The 12,572-nt window shown below is 45.0% G+C and overlaps 1 protein-coding gene across 2 annotated transcripts in view; it reads left to right on the top strand.

Moving 5' to 3' along the window:
- Positions 1 to 6,032, top strand: part of FAM234B (family with sequence similarity 234 member B) — a 393,337-nt gene extending 387,305 nt beyond the window's left edge. For both annotated transcript variants that reach the window (XM_069652723.1, XM_069652722.1), the window contains exon 13: positions 2,959 to 6,032. In XM_069652723.1, the coding sequence (XP_069508824.1) occupies positions 2,959 to 2,964 (6 nt within the window). In that variant the 3' untranslated portion in view covers positions 2,965 to 6,032. The remainder of the gene's footprint in view (positions 1 to 2,958) is intronic.
- The last annotated feature ends 6,540 nt before the right edge of the window (positions 6,033 to 12,572 follow it).

Here is a 12,572-nt window from a genome sequence, read left to right as displayed (position 1 = left end):
GATCCTGTACTTTGAAGTGTGGCCTTTTTAGGTGGCAGGTTGACCGAGATCAAAGATCAGTGGTGTGCTAGTTTTAAAAGGGTTTGTCAGAGATTAGATGCCATTGCCATGTGTACTGTATCTGTTCTCGCCAAATCAGAAAATGGTGGTTAATACCCCTACTGGTGGCTATAAAATGTCAGAGCTACAACAAGGCCATTATGTTTTGTTAAGCTTGAAAGATCAAATACCAAATAGTTTAGGTTCACAATAATGTATCCCTTTTGAACTCTTGTTGTGTTACAATAACACTGGGTGATCTCTAGTATGTATCTGAGCAACAAGTGTTGCACTCTCACTTTTCTAGACAGGCCTACCCCATAGAATCTATGTTCAAAGGTTTTATGGATTGACTTTGTAATGATCTGAATTCAACTAATGAACTCAACCGAGTGCACTTGGTGAGTTGATAATGGAGCATTGCCAGGGAGATATGTTTTGCATGTGTCCCATGGAGATGGAGTATAAATTGTCCCCCCCCCATGTTGGTCTTAATCAGGGTTGTGAATTGTAAAGGAATTGTTTGCTTTCTACGTGTTCCCGAAACTGTTGGTTTTTTAACTGCATGAGGATTTTTGAAGGAAGTGTTTATTAGATGTTGGTCCATAGTTTTCTGAGTAGATGGTCTTGGTAACCTGTGGGTTTTTTGAGAAGGGGCTTGGTAAAGGCTGGTTTGAAAGCTCGAGGGACAATGCCTTGCTCAATAGATGAGTTGGAGACATATTGGAAAGAGGTTGCAAGTCCCAGTTGATGAATTATCGCTTAACAGATGCTGGGGGTGTGGCCCATGTTGAAAGCATGTATACCTACATTTCACTGAATACAATTTTACCTAAGGATAAGTGACCAAATTCATTTCACTGAAAATGGTAGGGTAGGGTAGGGTGAGGGAGGGTGGCGGGGGCGGGTGTCTCCCCTTGCATTACAAAAAAAGGAGAAAAGGTAAAACGTTAATTCCGTTTTTCGGTTAAATTTGGTCAAATCTCCATTAGGTAAAATATTTTCAAATAATTCACAAACATCCGTGAAAGCATGGGTCCTGAAAGCTCTCTGATGGACTTGGTGCTCTACTCTCTGATTTTTCTTCTGCCGTTATTGTTGGTCCTTTCTTATGAAGGTGTTTCTGGATTAGATGAAGTTTGTCACTAAAGTGTTCTGCAGTGGCATTGTAGACATCTTTCTGGGGATGGAGTATGTTTTGTGTTGAAGGATTTTTGAATTTGTGGATAATCCTGAACATTTCCTTCTGCATGACTCTGTGGTGTGCATAGTAAGTATTTTTTGGTTATCCAAAACTGTCAGTGGTAAAGCTTTGTGTCTATCAGTAGGAAATGTTGTCTTTGGTTTTCTTTATTTTGATGAAGTTGATTTTAGAGGTGACCCATTTGGCACCTTGTTTCTTCCAGGTGCGTGTGAAGCGCTGCCTTAGGGCAGGTATGTCAAGAGTGTTTAAAATCCATGTATTGAGGTTGTGAGTGGCTTTTCTGGTATTCATGTCTAGTTTCCGATTGTGGGCTTGAGTTTCAATGCTTCCAGGTTCTCCAGAAGTGGCCCCAGTTTCATCTCGTTCCGTGACCTTTTTGATGTGGGGCGTGCTTTGATCTCAGTTCTGGTAGTGGTGGTGTTTGGTAGAAGATGCTGAAAGTGATGTGTGTTGGTTCCCCCAGGGTAGGAGCTCTGATGGTAGTGCAACTTTCATTCCAGAACATGCCATCGTGTGGGTATCCGGCCATGCAAATGACTTGTTGCTTGACTTGTAGCTATCATTTTGATAGGTGTTGTCCTCCTTTTCCAGTCAAAGAATGACATCTCTCAATATGGTGGTGTTTTGGTGGTCAATTGAATGGTTTTCAACTGTGGATACCAGATTATCTGGGAAAGTAGGGTTGTATGAAGGGTTGTATGTGGATGTTCTCTAGATATGATGGAAGCTCAGTGTGGACGTGTGGAGAAATGATTCTCAATTTGGAATATTTTCAGAAGGTGAGATTACAACATTGATCCTCTTTGCATACAAATTCAATTCCGCCTTTTCTCTTGGGCGGTCTCATGGTGTGGTTTACCTGGTTTTCTGTGGGGATAGCTTTGTGCATAACCGCAGTCATCCTCTGTGGGTCAGTTATGTGTGATGCAGAGGCGTTGCTATGGGGTGGCTGAGGGGGCTATAGCCCTGGGTCTTTTGGTTATAGCCCTGGATAGAAGTTCAGGGGCAACAACCAAAAGGCTAGCCAGCCCCGAGTCCCGACAATTACGTAGTCCCAGATCTTTTCCAGACCTAGGAACACCACTGGTGTGATGAGTAGAAGATCTGCATTGTGCTCACTGAGAAGGTCGTCGAAATATGTGGCTTGTTTTGCTGTGCAGCAGTCTTGGATGAGAAGACACCGGGTTCTGAACTTGTCCTCATAGATCCCGTGTGGTGTCTGCTTGATCTGGATGGTTCTTTCCTTGGAGTGGAGGAGAAAATCAGCCTCCTATTTAAGCAACCTGTCTTGCAATGAAAGTTGCTCGAGCTGCTAGGAATCGATGCCCATAGGCTGGCCTCTGTGGTGAATGCCAAGGAATGTGTGCCACAGCGAATGTCCAGTGACCTTTTTATAAAATCAAATGATTTATTATACAACATTTCAGTGAATGCTCATTGATTTACGTTGTATTTGCAAATCAGTGGATAATCTGTCACAGTCCCAAGTGCTCATGCTGAACCTCTAAATGCTCTTTCTGTACCTTGATTGCTCATCCATTTTTCTCCTTCAGAACATGTATTCTGAGTTCATTTCATATAGATTGTTTTCTTAATCCAGTTAATCTTCAGCCTTTGCCTCGTCTGTCCCTAGTCTGCTAGCTCTTCATGCCGCAACCACTCTGCTCTGCTTCTCCGTCGATGCTATTAATTCAGTATCCCCTTTTATTCCCCAGTTCTAGTTTGGAGCTTTTGATTTGACTGTGATCTGGGGACCTGGCAAAACAATATATGGAATGAACTGGAGTAAACTTGAGACCAAGCCGGACGTCGCCCACACTGGATGGCACTTGACATGTGACTACTGCACGGATGCTGTGTCTGGAAGGCCTCGCCACTTGAGCCAGATTCCTTTGCTAGATGTCCTTTCTGTGAATCTTAGGTGGTACTGTTCCCTGATCAACCCCCACCGCATGTTTTTAAATTGGGTCTATAGACATTCTTCAGCCTTTGTTGCTACTGGTTTACATTCAAGACATCAGCTGGTGCCATCTATTTGGAAGATGTGGAACCAGTAAGATGTCTTTATTTGCACAGCTGGATTTATTTTTGTTTAAATGCACTGCGCATGTCTAATGACATTAAGAGAGAGCAGCCGGGCTTGCGATTCCTGGCTGTTTTTCTCACCTTAATGGACCTTTGGCGATCTTGTGTAGCCCACCACATCCACTGATGCTCCAGGAATATGCGGTTTCAGGTGCAGGTGTGTGTTCAGTGAACATGTTGTTATCCATTGTTGAAAGAGAATCAGTGAGCAAAGACAGAAGCTTAAGATGGACTGCATTTAATAGGTGTGTGTGGGGGGGAAGCGGGTAGAAATCCACTTCCCACCCCATGGTGTTGATGGTTTCAACCTCGACCCACATCCCATAATCAGTGTGTTGTGCATTTCAAAACGATTTATCAGCATGGTATTTCGCCTACAGATACTGCCATGGTTAAACACGATTATGTTCTAAATTCACAGGCGTGACATGCAGTTCCAGCTTCTCATGTATTGGGCACTTCCAGGTTGGAAACTGTTGATGTTCTTTAGACCCCAAGATCTTGTGTATCTGTGGTAATATAGGGAAAGGATCCTGAACGTCAACAACAATTGATGTGCAAACACTAGATCTGTTCATCATCACCGCCATTAATACTGTCATCACTTGATTCTCTCGCTATCATGAAATAAGTACAGACTACATCGGACTGACCCACAACCAATGTTTAACAATGTAGCATCTCTTTTGCACCATCTACTCTCCAGGGCAGACGTTTGTATTTGATGTTAATATTTATGTTCTATATGCAGGCTATAGTTGCATATGGAAGCATCCTCTTTACCCCGCATGAGCATGGCGGCTCAAGGAATGGTGGAGCATAGAAAGTGGCATGATTGCACTGGTTCCCCGCACCTGCCCCTCACCGAGTAACTGATAGAGCAGTATCACACGCCCACATTCCGAGACTAATATCCATCAATGCCTCCCGCCTCTCCGGGCAACTGGAGCACCCCGGAGGTAAGTAGACATGGGCGGGAACTTTGGTGTAAAGCACAAATAGCACAAAGAGCATGCTTTGCACAAAAAGCATCCCAGGCACAATCTGCAAGCTAGACACTGGTAACACTGGCTCAATTAGGACACACATGGCACAAACATCCTCCCTTGCACACAAGCACTCCATGCCACAAGACCAACCCTTGCCTATGTGAACGGCACCATTGGCTCATGCACGGGTCTCATTGTGCCAAAAACACCACTGCATAAAAGCCATGCCATATGAGTCCCGTGCCTACCTTATATGAGTAGTGCAACATTATTTGAGTGGTATTTCTGAGCGCATTACCACAATCACATGAGCAGATCCATTTGTGAGTAGCACCGCTTGCACTCGAGTAGTCCTTGCTGCATACCTTTTTTTAAAAAAATCAAACTATATTACTTTCCGGTAGTTCCTTTCGACAAAATAACTTTGTGGGGAAGTAAAAAAAAAAAGAAATATACATGAATTGAGATGAAAAGGGGCATTGGGGTGGGAATGGTGGGGGTAGGGTTGGGAGAGTGAGAATCGGATGGGGTGGGGGAGTACACCCCCTTTTAAAAATAAAAAAATAAAAACCAAAAAACCTACACATTTCTTTTGTCGCAGTGAACTACCATGAAGTAATACACTTTGAGAAAACATCCTAGGAGCGCCCTTGCATAGGTGAACAGCGGTGCAGGCACATAATCGGCACCACTGGTATAGTGGGCAGCACCTTGGAATATGCATTGAGGAACACTGTAATATTACTGGCACGACCCCAGAATATTTAGTCTCTTTTGACAGCAAACTTACTATGATATAGCAATACTTTGTAGGTATAGGAATTCACAGGAACATTGATGGCCATTATTGACATGGGCATAGTGGTTCTCCAGTCACAGGACATGTGATGGAAATTCTTCTCCTGCGGCCCAGAATCTAAGGTACCATTTCTCCTGTGGTTTCTCCTCTGCGTCATAGCATTTCACTGGGCACATGCTTGCATTTGCTGATGCAAACAAGTAATGTTCCTTGGTGCTGTTTGAAATCTTGGAATATTTATGGAGTCCCCTCTTAGAATGTCCTCATCAGCGGATTTGTCTAGGTAATCGTGCTCAAGTCTTAAATGATTTGGGACCACCCTTTTTAAAAACAATATCTTTGGTCTAGTGTGCTTCCCCGGGTGCACTTTGGGGCTGGTACCACAAATGTTTCCTGAGCTACATCTGATCCCCAATCTGTCTGCTTGTCCTAATGTCAGTTTACATAATTATCCTAGACGGCTCACGCCAGCACCCCAAAGGTCTACCTCAGTCCAGCGCTTGACAGGTTGAGCTTTTCTGTCACGCGATGCACCAGCAGTGCTGCAGCTGAAGAATGTCTGCAACCTTCTTTGTGCTGGCTGCTCAAGCATCCAAGAACACATCTCCCATTCCCCTGCACCCCACCCACTTGTGCTCTCTAGCACCCCGTTTCATACCATTCCTCTTTTCAGATCATTGTCTAAAGTTCGGCAGCAGCTTCTGCAATCCTCATGTTATCTTTGTACCATGTTAGTAGATGCCCAGTGAATATCGAGGACTTTTCTCTATATTAATCATCTCTGGTGTCTACTCCTCACTATCGTGTACCTTGAAGGCTGTGTTAGCTCTAGTTTTCAGCCTAGAGCTTGTGTTTTATCATTTGTACATTTGCCGTCTAGCTAGATAAATAAAAACAATTGTGTTATTGAACAATATGTGACTGCTGCGTGTGTACTTTCTTGCAAAGGAAAGACATCCTACTCAACCAAAGTAGGATGGGCATTACTTGCAGGCATGCGTTTCATGCTCAGCTTGGTACTCTCTGGCTTCCTGGATCATGGCGTAGCTGCGTAAACTGAGATACCCTGGTTCTAAATGCTGGTGGTTCTTGCGCATGTGCAGCACAGTGATCTTAATTGGAGCATGTGCTTTTGATCCAGTTAACGACCACTATGCAGCACTTGAACAAGCTATGCCAACCTGGGGTATCTGTTCTCTGTATACAGGCCACGAGCGCATGTCAGACAAGATTTCTTCTTGTTCATTAGAGCATGGGTGGTGGCTGTCTTATAAAGAAAACAAAAACTTGTCAAACAAAACAGATCCTCGTCTTCTTATTGGTACTTTCATTTGCAGTGCCGAAGGTATGCAAATGTGACCTGTGAAAAAATGGGGCGGGGGCGTGTCCTGTTATGCTACTGAAATTTATAAAGTGCAACTAAAACCCAAATGGTGACATCCTGTAGCCCCCTTTTTGTTCTTTCATAATTCTTCCTTTGCCCTTTCATAATGTTTTTTTGTTTTTTTTAAGACTGATGTAGTGTGGTTATAGTTGGACAATTAGTTAGACATGCAGAATAGTTGTCACTGATATATTGATATTTTATTTCTATCGCGCTTGTACACAAGTGTTTCAGAGCGCGACAAGGCAAGGGAGGGGAACAGGGGAGAACAAAACGGCGATCTTACTAGGCCCAGTGACATTGAGAACGCGCAAGTGCATGGGAGAGGGGGACGGTAAAAGTGTATGGAAGACGGGAGAAGTGGAAAGTGCGAAGCAGAGGAGAAACAGATAAATGACAATAAATAAATAATAAAGGCAACAAACAGTTTTAGTGCAGCCAGCAATTTGCAAGTGCTAGGTTTAAGGCAGCAGACAGGGTAGGTCTGACAAGTTCAGGAAGAAAAAGGTGGGGCTGTATGTGTTCAGATACAGACCCCAGTGCAAGGTTTGGCCCGGGGGCAGTGCGGGGGGGAGGTGGCAGGGTGAGCAGGTACCTGGGCCCGGAGAACAGAGGGTGGCCAGGTGCACGGTGCCAAGAGAGAACTGATCAGCAGGGGAGAGGGGGAGTGAAGGCAGAAGAAAAGAGGAAGGTCTTGAGGTGCTTCCGGAACCGGAGATGGTTCTCCTCAAGTTTTAGAGTGGCAGGGAGGCTGTTACAGAGGGAGGCCCCAGTCGAAGACCGAGATCTACCCCCAGCTCCTTTCTTTGAAAAACGCCTGACCCTGAGGGAGTTGGAGGTAGAGGAGCGAAGAGCTCGAGAGGGGAGGAATTTGCAGAGGGATAGCTGAAGGTATTTTGGACCCATGCCCCAGAAAGCCTTGTGGACAATGCAGAGGGTTTGGAATTTAAGCCGTGCATCCACTGGGAGCCAATGGAGAGATTTCAGAGCTGGAGAGATACGATCCCAGGGCTTGAGGCCAAGGACAAGTCTTGCAGTCCTGTTCTGGGTTAGTCTCAGACGGCGGAGAGTAGAGGCAGGTAGATTTAGAAAGAGGCTGTTACAATAGTCCAAGCTAGAGAGAACCAGAGCTGGGATACCATGAGCTTCTGGGGGAAGGAGAGGAAAGGCAGAGTACCTCTGAGGAGATGCAGTCGGAAATTTGACTTTTTAGAGACTTCAGAGATGTGGGCGGAGAAGGAAAGGGTATAGTCAAAGATGACCCGAGGTTCTTAGCCTCGCAGGTGGGGGCAGGAGGAAGGCCAAGGGAGGCCGGCCAGAGAGTGAGGAGAAAGGATAGTGAAGGTGTGCCGATGAGGAGGATCTCTGTCTTGCTAGCATTCAGACAAAGATCATTGGTGGCACACCAATCTTGAATGGCAGTTAGGCAATCGGAGATGAGAGAGGGAGAGGAGGTGGCAGATGGCAGCCTGAAAGTGTCGTCAGCGTAGCACTGGAAATTTGAGCAGAAAGTGGCAATGCAGTGGGCGAGAGTTGCCAGGTATTGGTTGAAAAGCCAGTGCGAGAGGTTAGACCCCTGGGGAACACCACAGGTAGAGAGGAAGATAGATGAAAGGAAGGACCTGGGAGGGTCGAACTGAGAGGAAAGAGGTCAGCCAGGCCAGAGCCTGATCAGTGATACCCAGGTTTTCACAGAGACGGTTGAGCAGAATGGTATGGTTGACCGTGTCGAAGGCAGAAGAGAGATCGAGGAGGATGAGGACAGAGGGAATGTTAGAGTCAAGATTGGAGAGTAGATCTTCATGGATGTTTAGGAGAGTAGTTTCCGTGCTTCTGGCAGCTCTGAAGCCAGACTGGTGGTCATGGAGACAGCCAACAGAATTGGAATGAAGGTTAAGTTGAGAGATGGCCAACTTTTCCAGCAGTTTGCCAAGAAAGGGAGTAATGGAAATTGGGCGATAGCTGGACAAGAAGGATCGGCTGTGGGTTTCTTGAGAAGAGGATGCACAAAGGAGTGCTTCAGAGGGGAGGGGAAGGATCCCGAGGCAAAGGAGTGGCTGCAAAGCTCAGCAAGGGCCGGAGCGAGGGTGTCAATGTGTCCCTGATGGTTTTAGAGGAACAGGGATGAACCTGTTTTGATGAGGCTTTCATAGATCGGACTTGTCTAGCGACCTCGTCAGGGGAGAAAAGAGGAAAGGACGAGAAGGATGGTGGGGGGTGGCTAAAGGAGGATCAGCAAGCACAGATGGGGAGGGGAGAGGGGGGGTGTGGGTGGAAAGGGTGGACAGGATGTTCCTGGGTTTTTTAAATGAAGTGAGAGGCAAGGGCATTGCAAAGAGCCTGGGAGGCAACAGGAGGGGTAGAGACTGCGGTAGGGTTGGCCAGCTCTTTGCAGGCTTTAAAGAGTTTGGCCAAGTTGGTAGATGCCGCAGAGACACAAGCATGAATGTGGACTCTCTTCTTGGTGAGGACAGAGTCGGTATTGCCTTTGTAGCAGGCGACAGGCCAGTTTGTCAGAGGATGAACTGGAAGTCCTCCATTTCCTCTCAGCCGCCCTACACTTACGTTTAAGTGTAGCTAGGTCAGAGTCATACCAGGAATTGCACTTGGCTTTGGACTTCAAACGGATCCTCATGACAGGGGCAAGAGCATCAAGCGTATCACAAATTGAAGAGTAGAGCAGAGACAGGGCTGTGTCAGGATGTGAGACAGTCAAAGGTGGAGGGGGGGAGGAAGTGGCGGCAAAAGCCTCAACTGACACACGCTTCATGGGCCGGATGTCCGAGAAGGTAGGTGGCAGTGTTGGGGTAGGCTTGGGGGAAAGAGAGGGAGAGATGAGAGGAGGGTCAGAGGGATGGAGAGGGGGGAGGTCAGAGGAGATCAAGACATTGAGTGTGTGCCCTGCAGAGTGAGTCGGGCCAGAGGGGAGGATGGACAGGGAGTGACAGAGGTCACGGAAGAGTACAGAGAAGGAGCAAGGAGAGTCTAAATGTATATTGAGGTCACCAAGGAGGAGGAGTTGAGTGGTAGAGGCCAGGAGGGAGGAGGAGAGGTCTGCCCACTCAGAGAGACATAAGGTGATTTGACCAGGAGGCTGGTAGATGGTGACCACAGTAAGAGAATGGGTAGGCGAGAGTGAAAGCCTACAGACAAGGCATTCAAAAGAGGAGTAGGTCTGAGTGGGAATGATAGAGGCAGGAATCCACTCAGAAAAGATCAGGGCTTGCCCCCCCCCCACCAGACCGGGAGGATCTGGGTGCTGAGATGATCTTGTAGCCATCAGGGAGGAGAGTGTCAAAGCTTGTGACAGAGCTGGCCGTGAACCATGTCTCAGTAAGACCAAGGACATCAAGGTCTAGTTCTTCAAGGAGGTGGCAGATGTCGGAGGAGTGTTTGACAGCAGAGCGAGAGTTGAGAGTGGCAATATGAAGAAGGTTGCCAGCCTTAAAGACCTTCCGGGGAGGGGTACAGATCAGAGGTACACCCTGCAGAGGAGACAGAGCCCTAGGAGGAGGAGAGGAGGAGGAGAGAGAGAGAGGGCAAGGTAGCCAAGGGGGGAGAGGAGGGAACAGCAGGAGATGAAAGGAAATTGATGAGGCGAGGGAAGCACCTATCAAAGAGGAGGAGATTGGCCTGAGAGCCTTGGACCATGACAGTGCCATTTAGGTAGACATTAATGATGACTTTAGAGGAGTCGAAGGAAGCCATGAAAACTTCCCAGCGAGTGCCACCATTAATGGGAGAGGAGGACATGGGGCAGAGCACAGAGACCATATGAGGAGTCCATAGATCTGGAAAAGGAACGACAAAGAGGATATCGGTGAGGGTCTGTCTGGTGGAAGCATTGGAGTAGGTGTCGGCGATAGGAAGACCAGGGTTAGAGGCCAAGATATCCTTTTTGAACTTCTTCCTACCAGACTTAGTGAGAAGGGAAGGATAGTCAATGGAGAAGCAGTTGGAAAAGATAGGAGAAACAGAAAGCGCCATTGGGGTAGAAGTGAGGAGAGGATGGAGATACTGGGGGGGGGGGGCTAAGGCAGATAGGTGTTGGACAAAAGAGAGTGATGAGGTCACTGGGCTGGCAAGTTACAGAGAAGAAACAGTATACAAGCAAAATACAGAGCATTTTGCAAGGGGCAGCAAGATTTGACTTTTTAGCACAAAGCAAAAACAGCAAGTATTGACTTTTTAGCACAAAGCAAAAACAGCAAGATTTGACTTTAGAACAATGCAAAAACAGCAAGATATTGACTTTTTAGCACAAAGCAAAAACAGCAAGATTTGACTTTAGAACAAAGCAAAAACAGCAAGATTTGACTTTTCAATCTTGGAATCGGATGTTAGCAAAGGGTTTTAGGAAGCACTGCGCATCAGGATGACATGGGAGTAACAAGCAGAAAGAACAGTGATGGTCAAAGGCAGTAGGAGTGAGTCCATAAGAAGGGAACTAACCCATAGTTCTGGAGGAGGTAAAGTCAAGGCAGTCCGAATATAAAGACATGACACTAAAACAAAGAGGTGGGGAATACAGATACAATTAGACAGAAAAAGAAACCGGGACAGAAGAGGAAAGAAAAAATAAACAAGCTTAAGAAACCCAGGAAAAAGGAGGATGGGAGGTAAAATTATGAACAAGGAAGTGGGAACAAGAATAAAAGAAAGCATGTGTGAAAAAATACAAAAATAAAGCAATTATTGGCATAACTAAGAGTTGCTATTGCAATATGCTTTGGCAAATGGCTAATGAGAAACTGGGCATGAACGTGGAGGGGTGAACGTGGTGAAGGAACTGGAGTGTGTTTACTGTCAAGGTTAGTGTCCGAGTGTTCTCTTCATATTTTAAAGAAAAGATAGTTGGGTATATGCATGTGGACACGAATTGCAAAGAAATAGATACTGGGAGGTTGGAAGTCGAGGCTTTCACCAGAAATAGAGGTATGGACGGATGAAATGTTGAAACTAGCGGAAATGGAAAGAAGGAGTTATGGTCGTGAACAGAAGCAAATCTTATTTACGAAGATTTGGGGGAGATTCCAGGATTTGTATTAGCCCTGATTCGTCAGTATTTATTTGAGATGGGTGGGTGGGAGGAGAAGGGGGTGGGGGTAATTAATGTAATATTTGTAGTGGATAGTTATATGATTTCTTATTTGTTGAAATATAGTTTGTTTTATTAGGTTATGATTTACAAATATGAGTTCAACATTATGATTGTTTAAGTATTAATTATGGAATGTTGCAATTATTGTATGTTTTAAAACGAAAATAAAGACTTGGAAAAAAAAGTGTAAGTACAAACATTTATAGAGGTCTTAAAATGTAAATTGTACAGTTCTAGAAATAAAATGTAAGATACTGCACCTGAAAAATAGTACATTCTTTAATACACATTATTTAGGTAAATGTCGTTTGTAAACATTTACTGATGTATAACTGTACATTTGTAAATGTACATATAATTAGTCTGGTAGTTTTATAATCTGTACTATTGCAAAGGTTGATCTTGCATCGAAATGGTAAGTTGTCATACTTTTTTTTGGAGTATTCTGCTCCTTGCCATTTTGGATTTCCAACTAAAAACACAAAGCTAAAAGTACCATAATGTGAATGAAAACTAGAAGAGTGAGCAGCCCCATAGCTACAATTACTTAAGTAAATGGTGCCACGAAACACATCAACTGATTTTTTTTTCATAAGATTTAACTCTATACCCACGTATAGTATTTCTGATATTTATTTGATTAACTGGCAGACTTTTTTTTACCAAAAATGCTATACATTGGACAACAGTATGAATAACATATACCGTCCCTAAGAAGGGTGCCTTTACATTGATTGTATATTTGTGGGCACACTAGTTGATAAAGGGGAATTATCAATGGTACATAAGGGACAGTCCGTGACAAGGGATCATACATAAGTAATATAAACATGTAGGGATTGGCTGAATGTTAAAGTTGGAATATATATGTTTGTCCCCTCGAGGAAGAGCAGACAAGGTGTTCAAATGTGAGGGGAATTGGTATTGCCCTTCAGTTGGAAGAAAATGGAGATTGAGCGTGTCTTGAATAG

Source organism: Ambystoma mexicanum, chromosome 3p (assembly GCF_040938575.1).
Source record: "Ambystoma mexicanum isolate Mex_15411 chromosome 3p, UKY_AmexF1_1, whole genome shotgun sequence".
Taxonomy (NCBI): Eukaryota; Metazoa; Chordata; class Amphibia; order Caudata; family Ambystomatidae; genus Ambystoma; species Ambystoma mexicanum.
The sequence above is the reverse complement of the archived record's forward strand: the minus strand, read 5'-3'. Positions and strand labels throughout refer to the sequence as shown.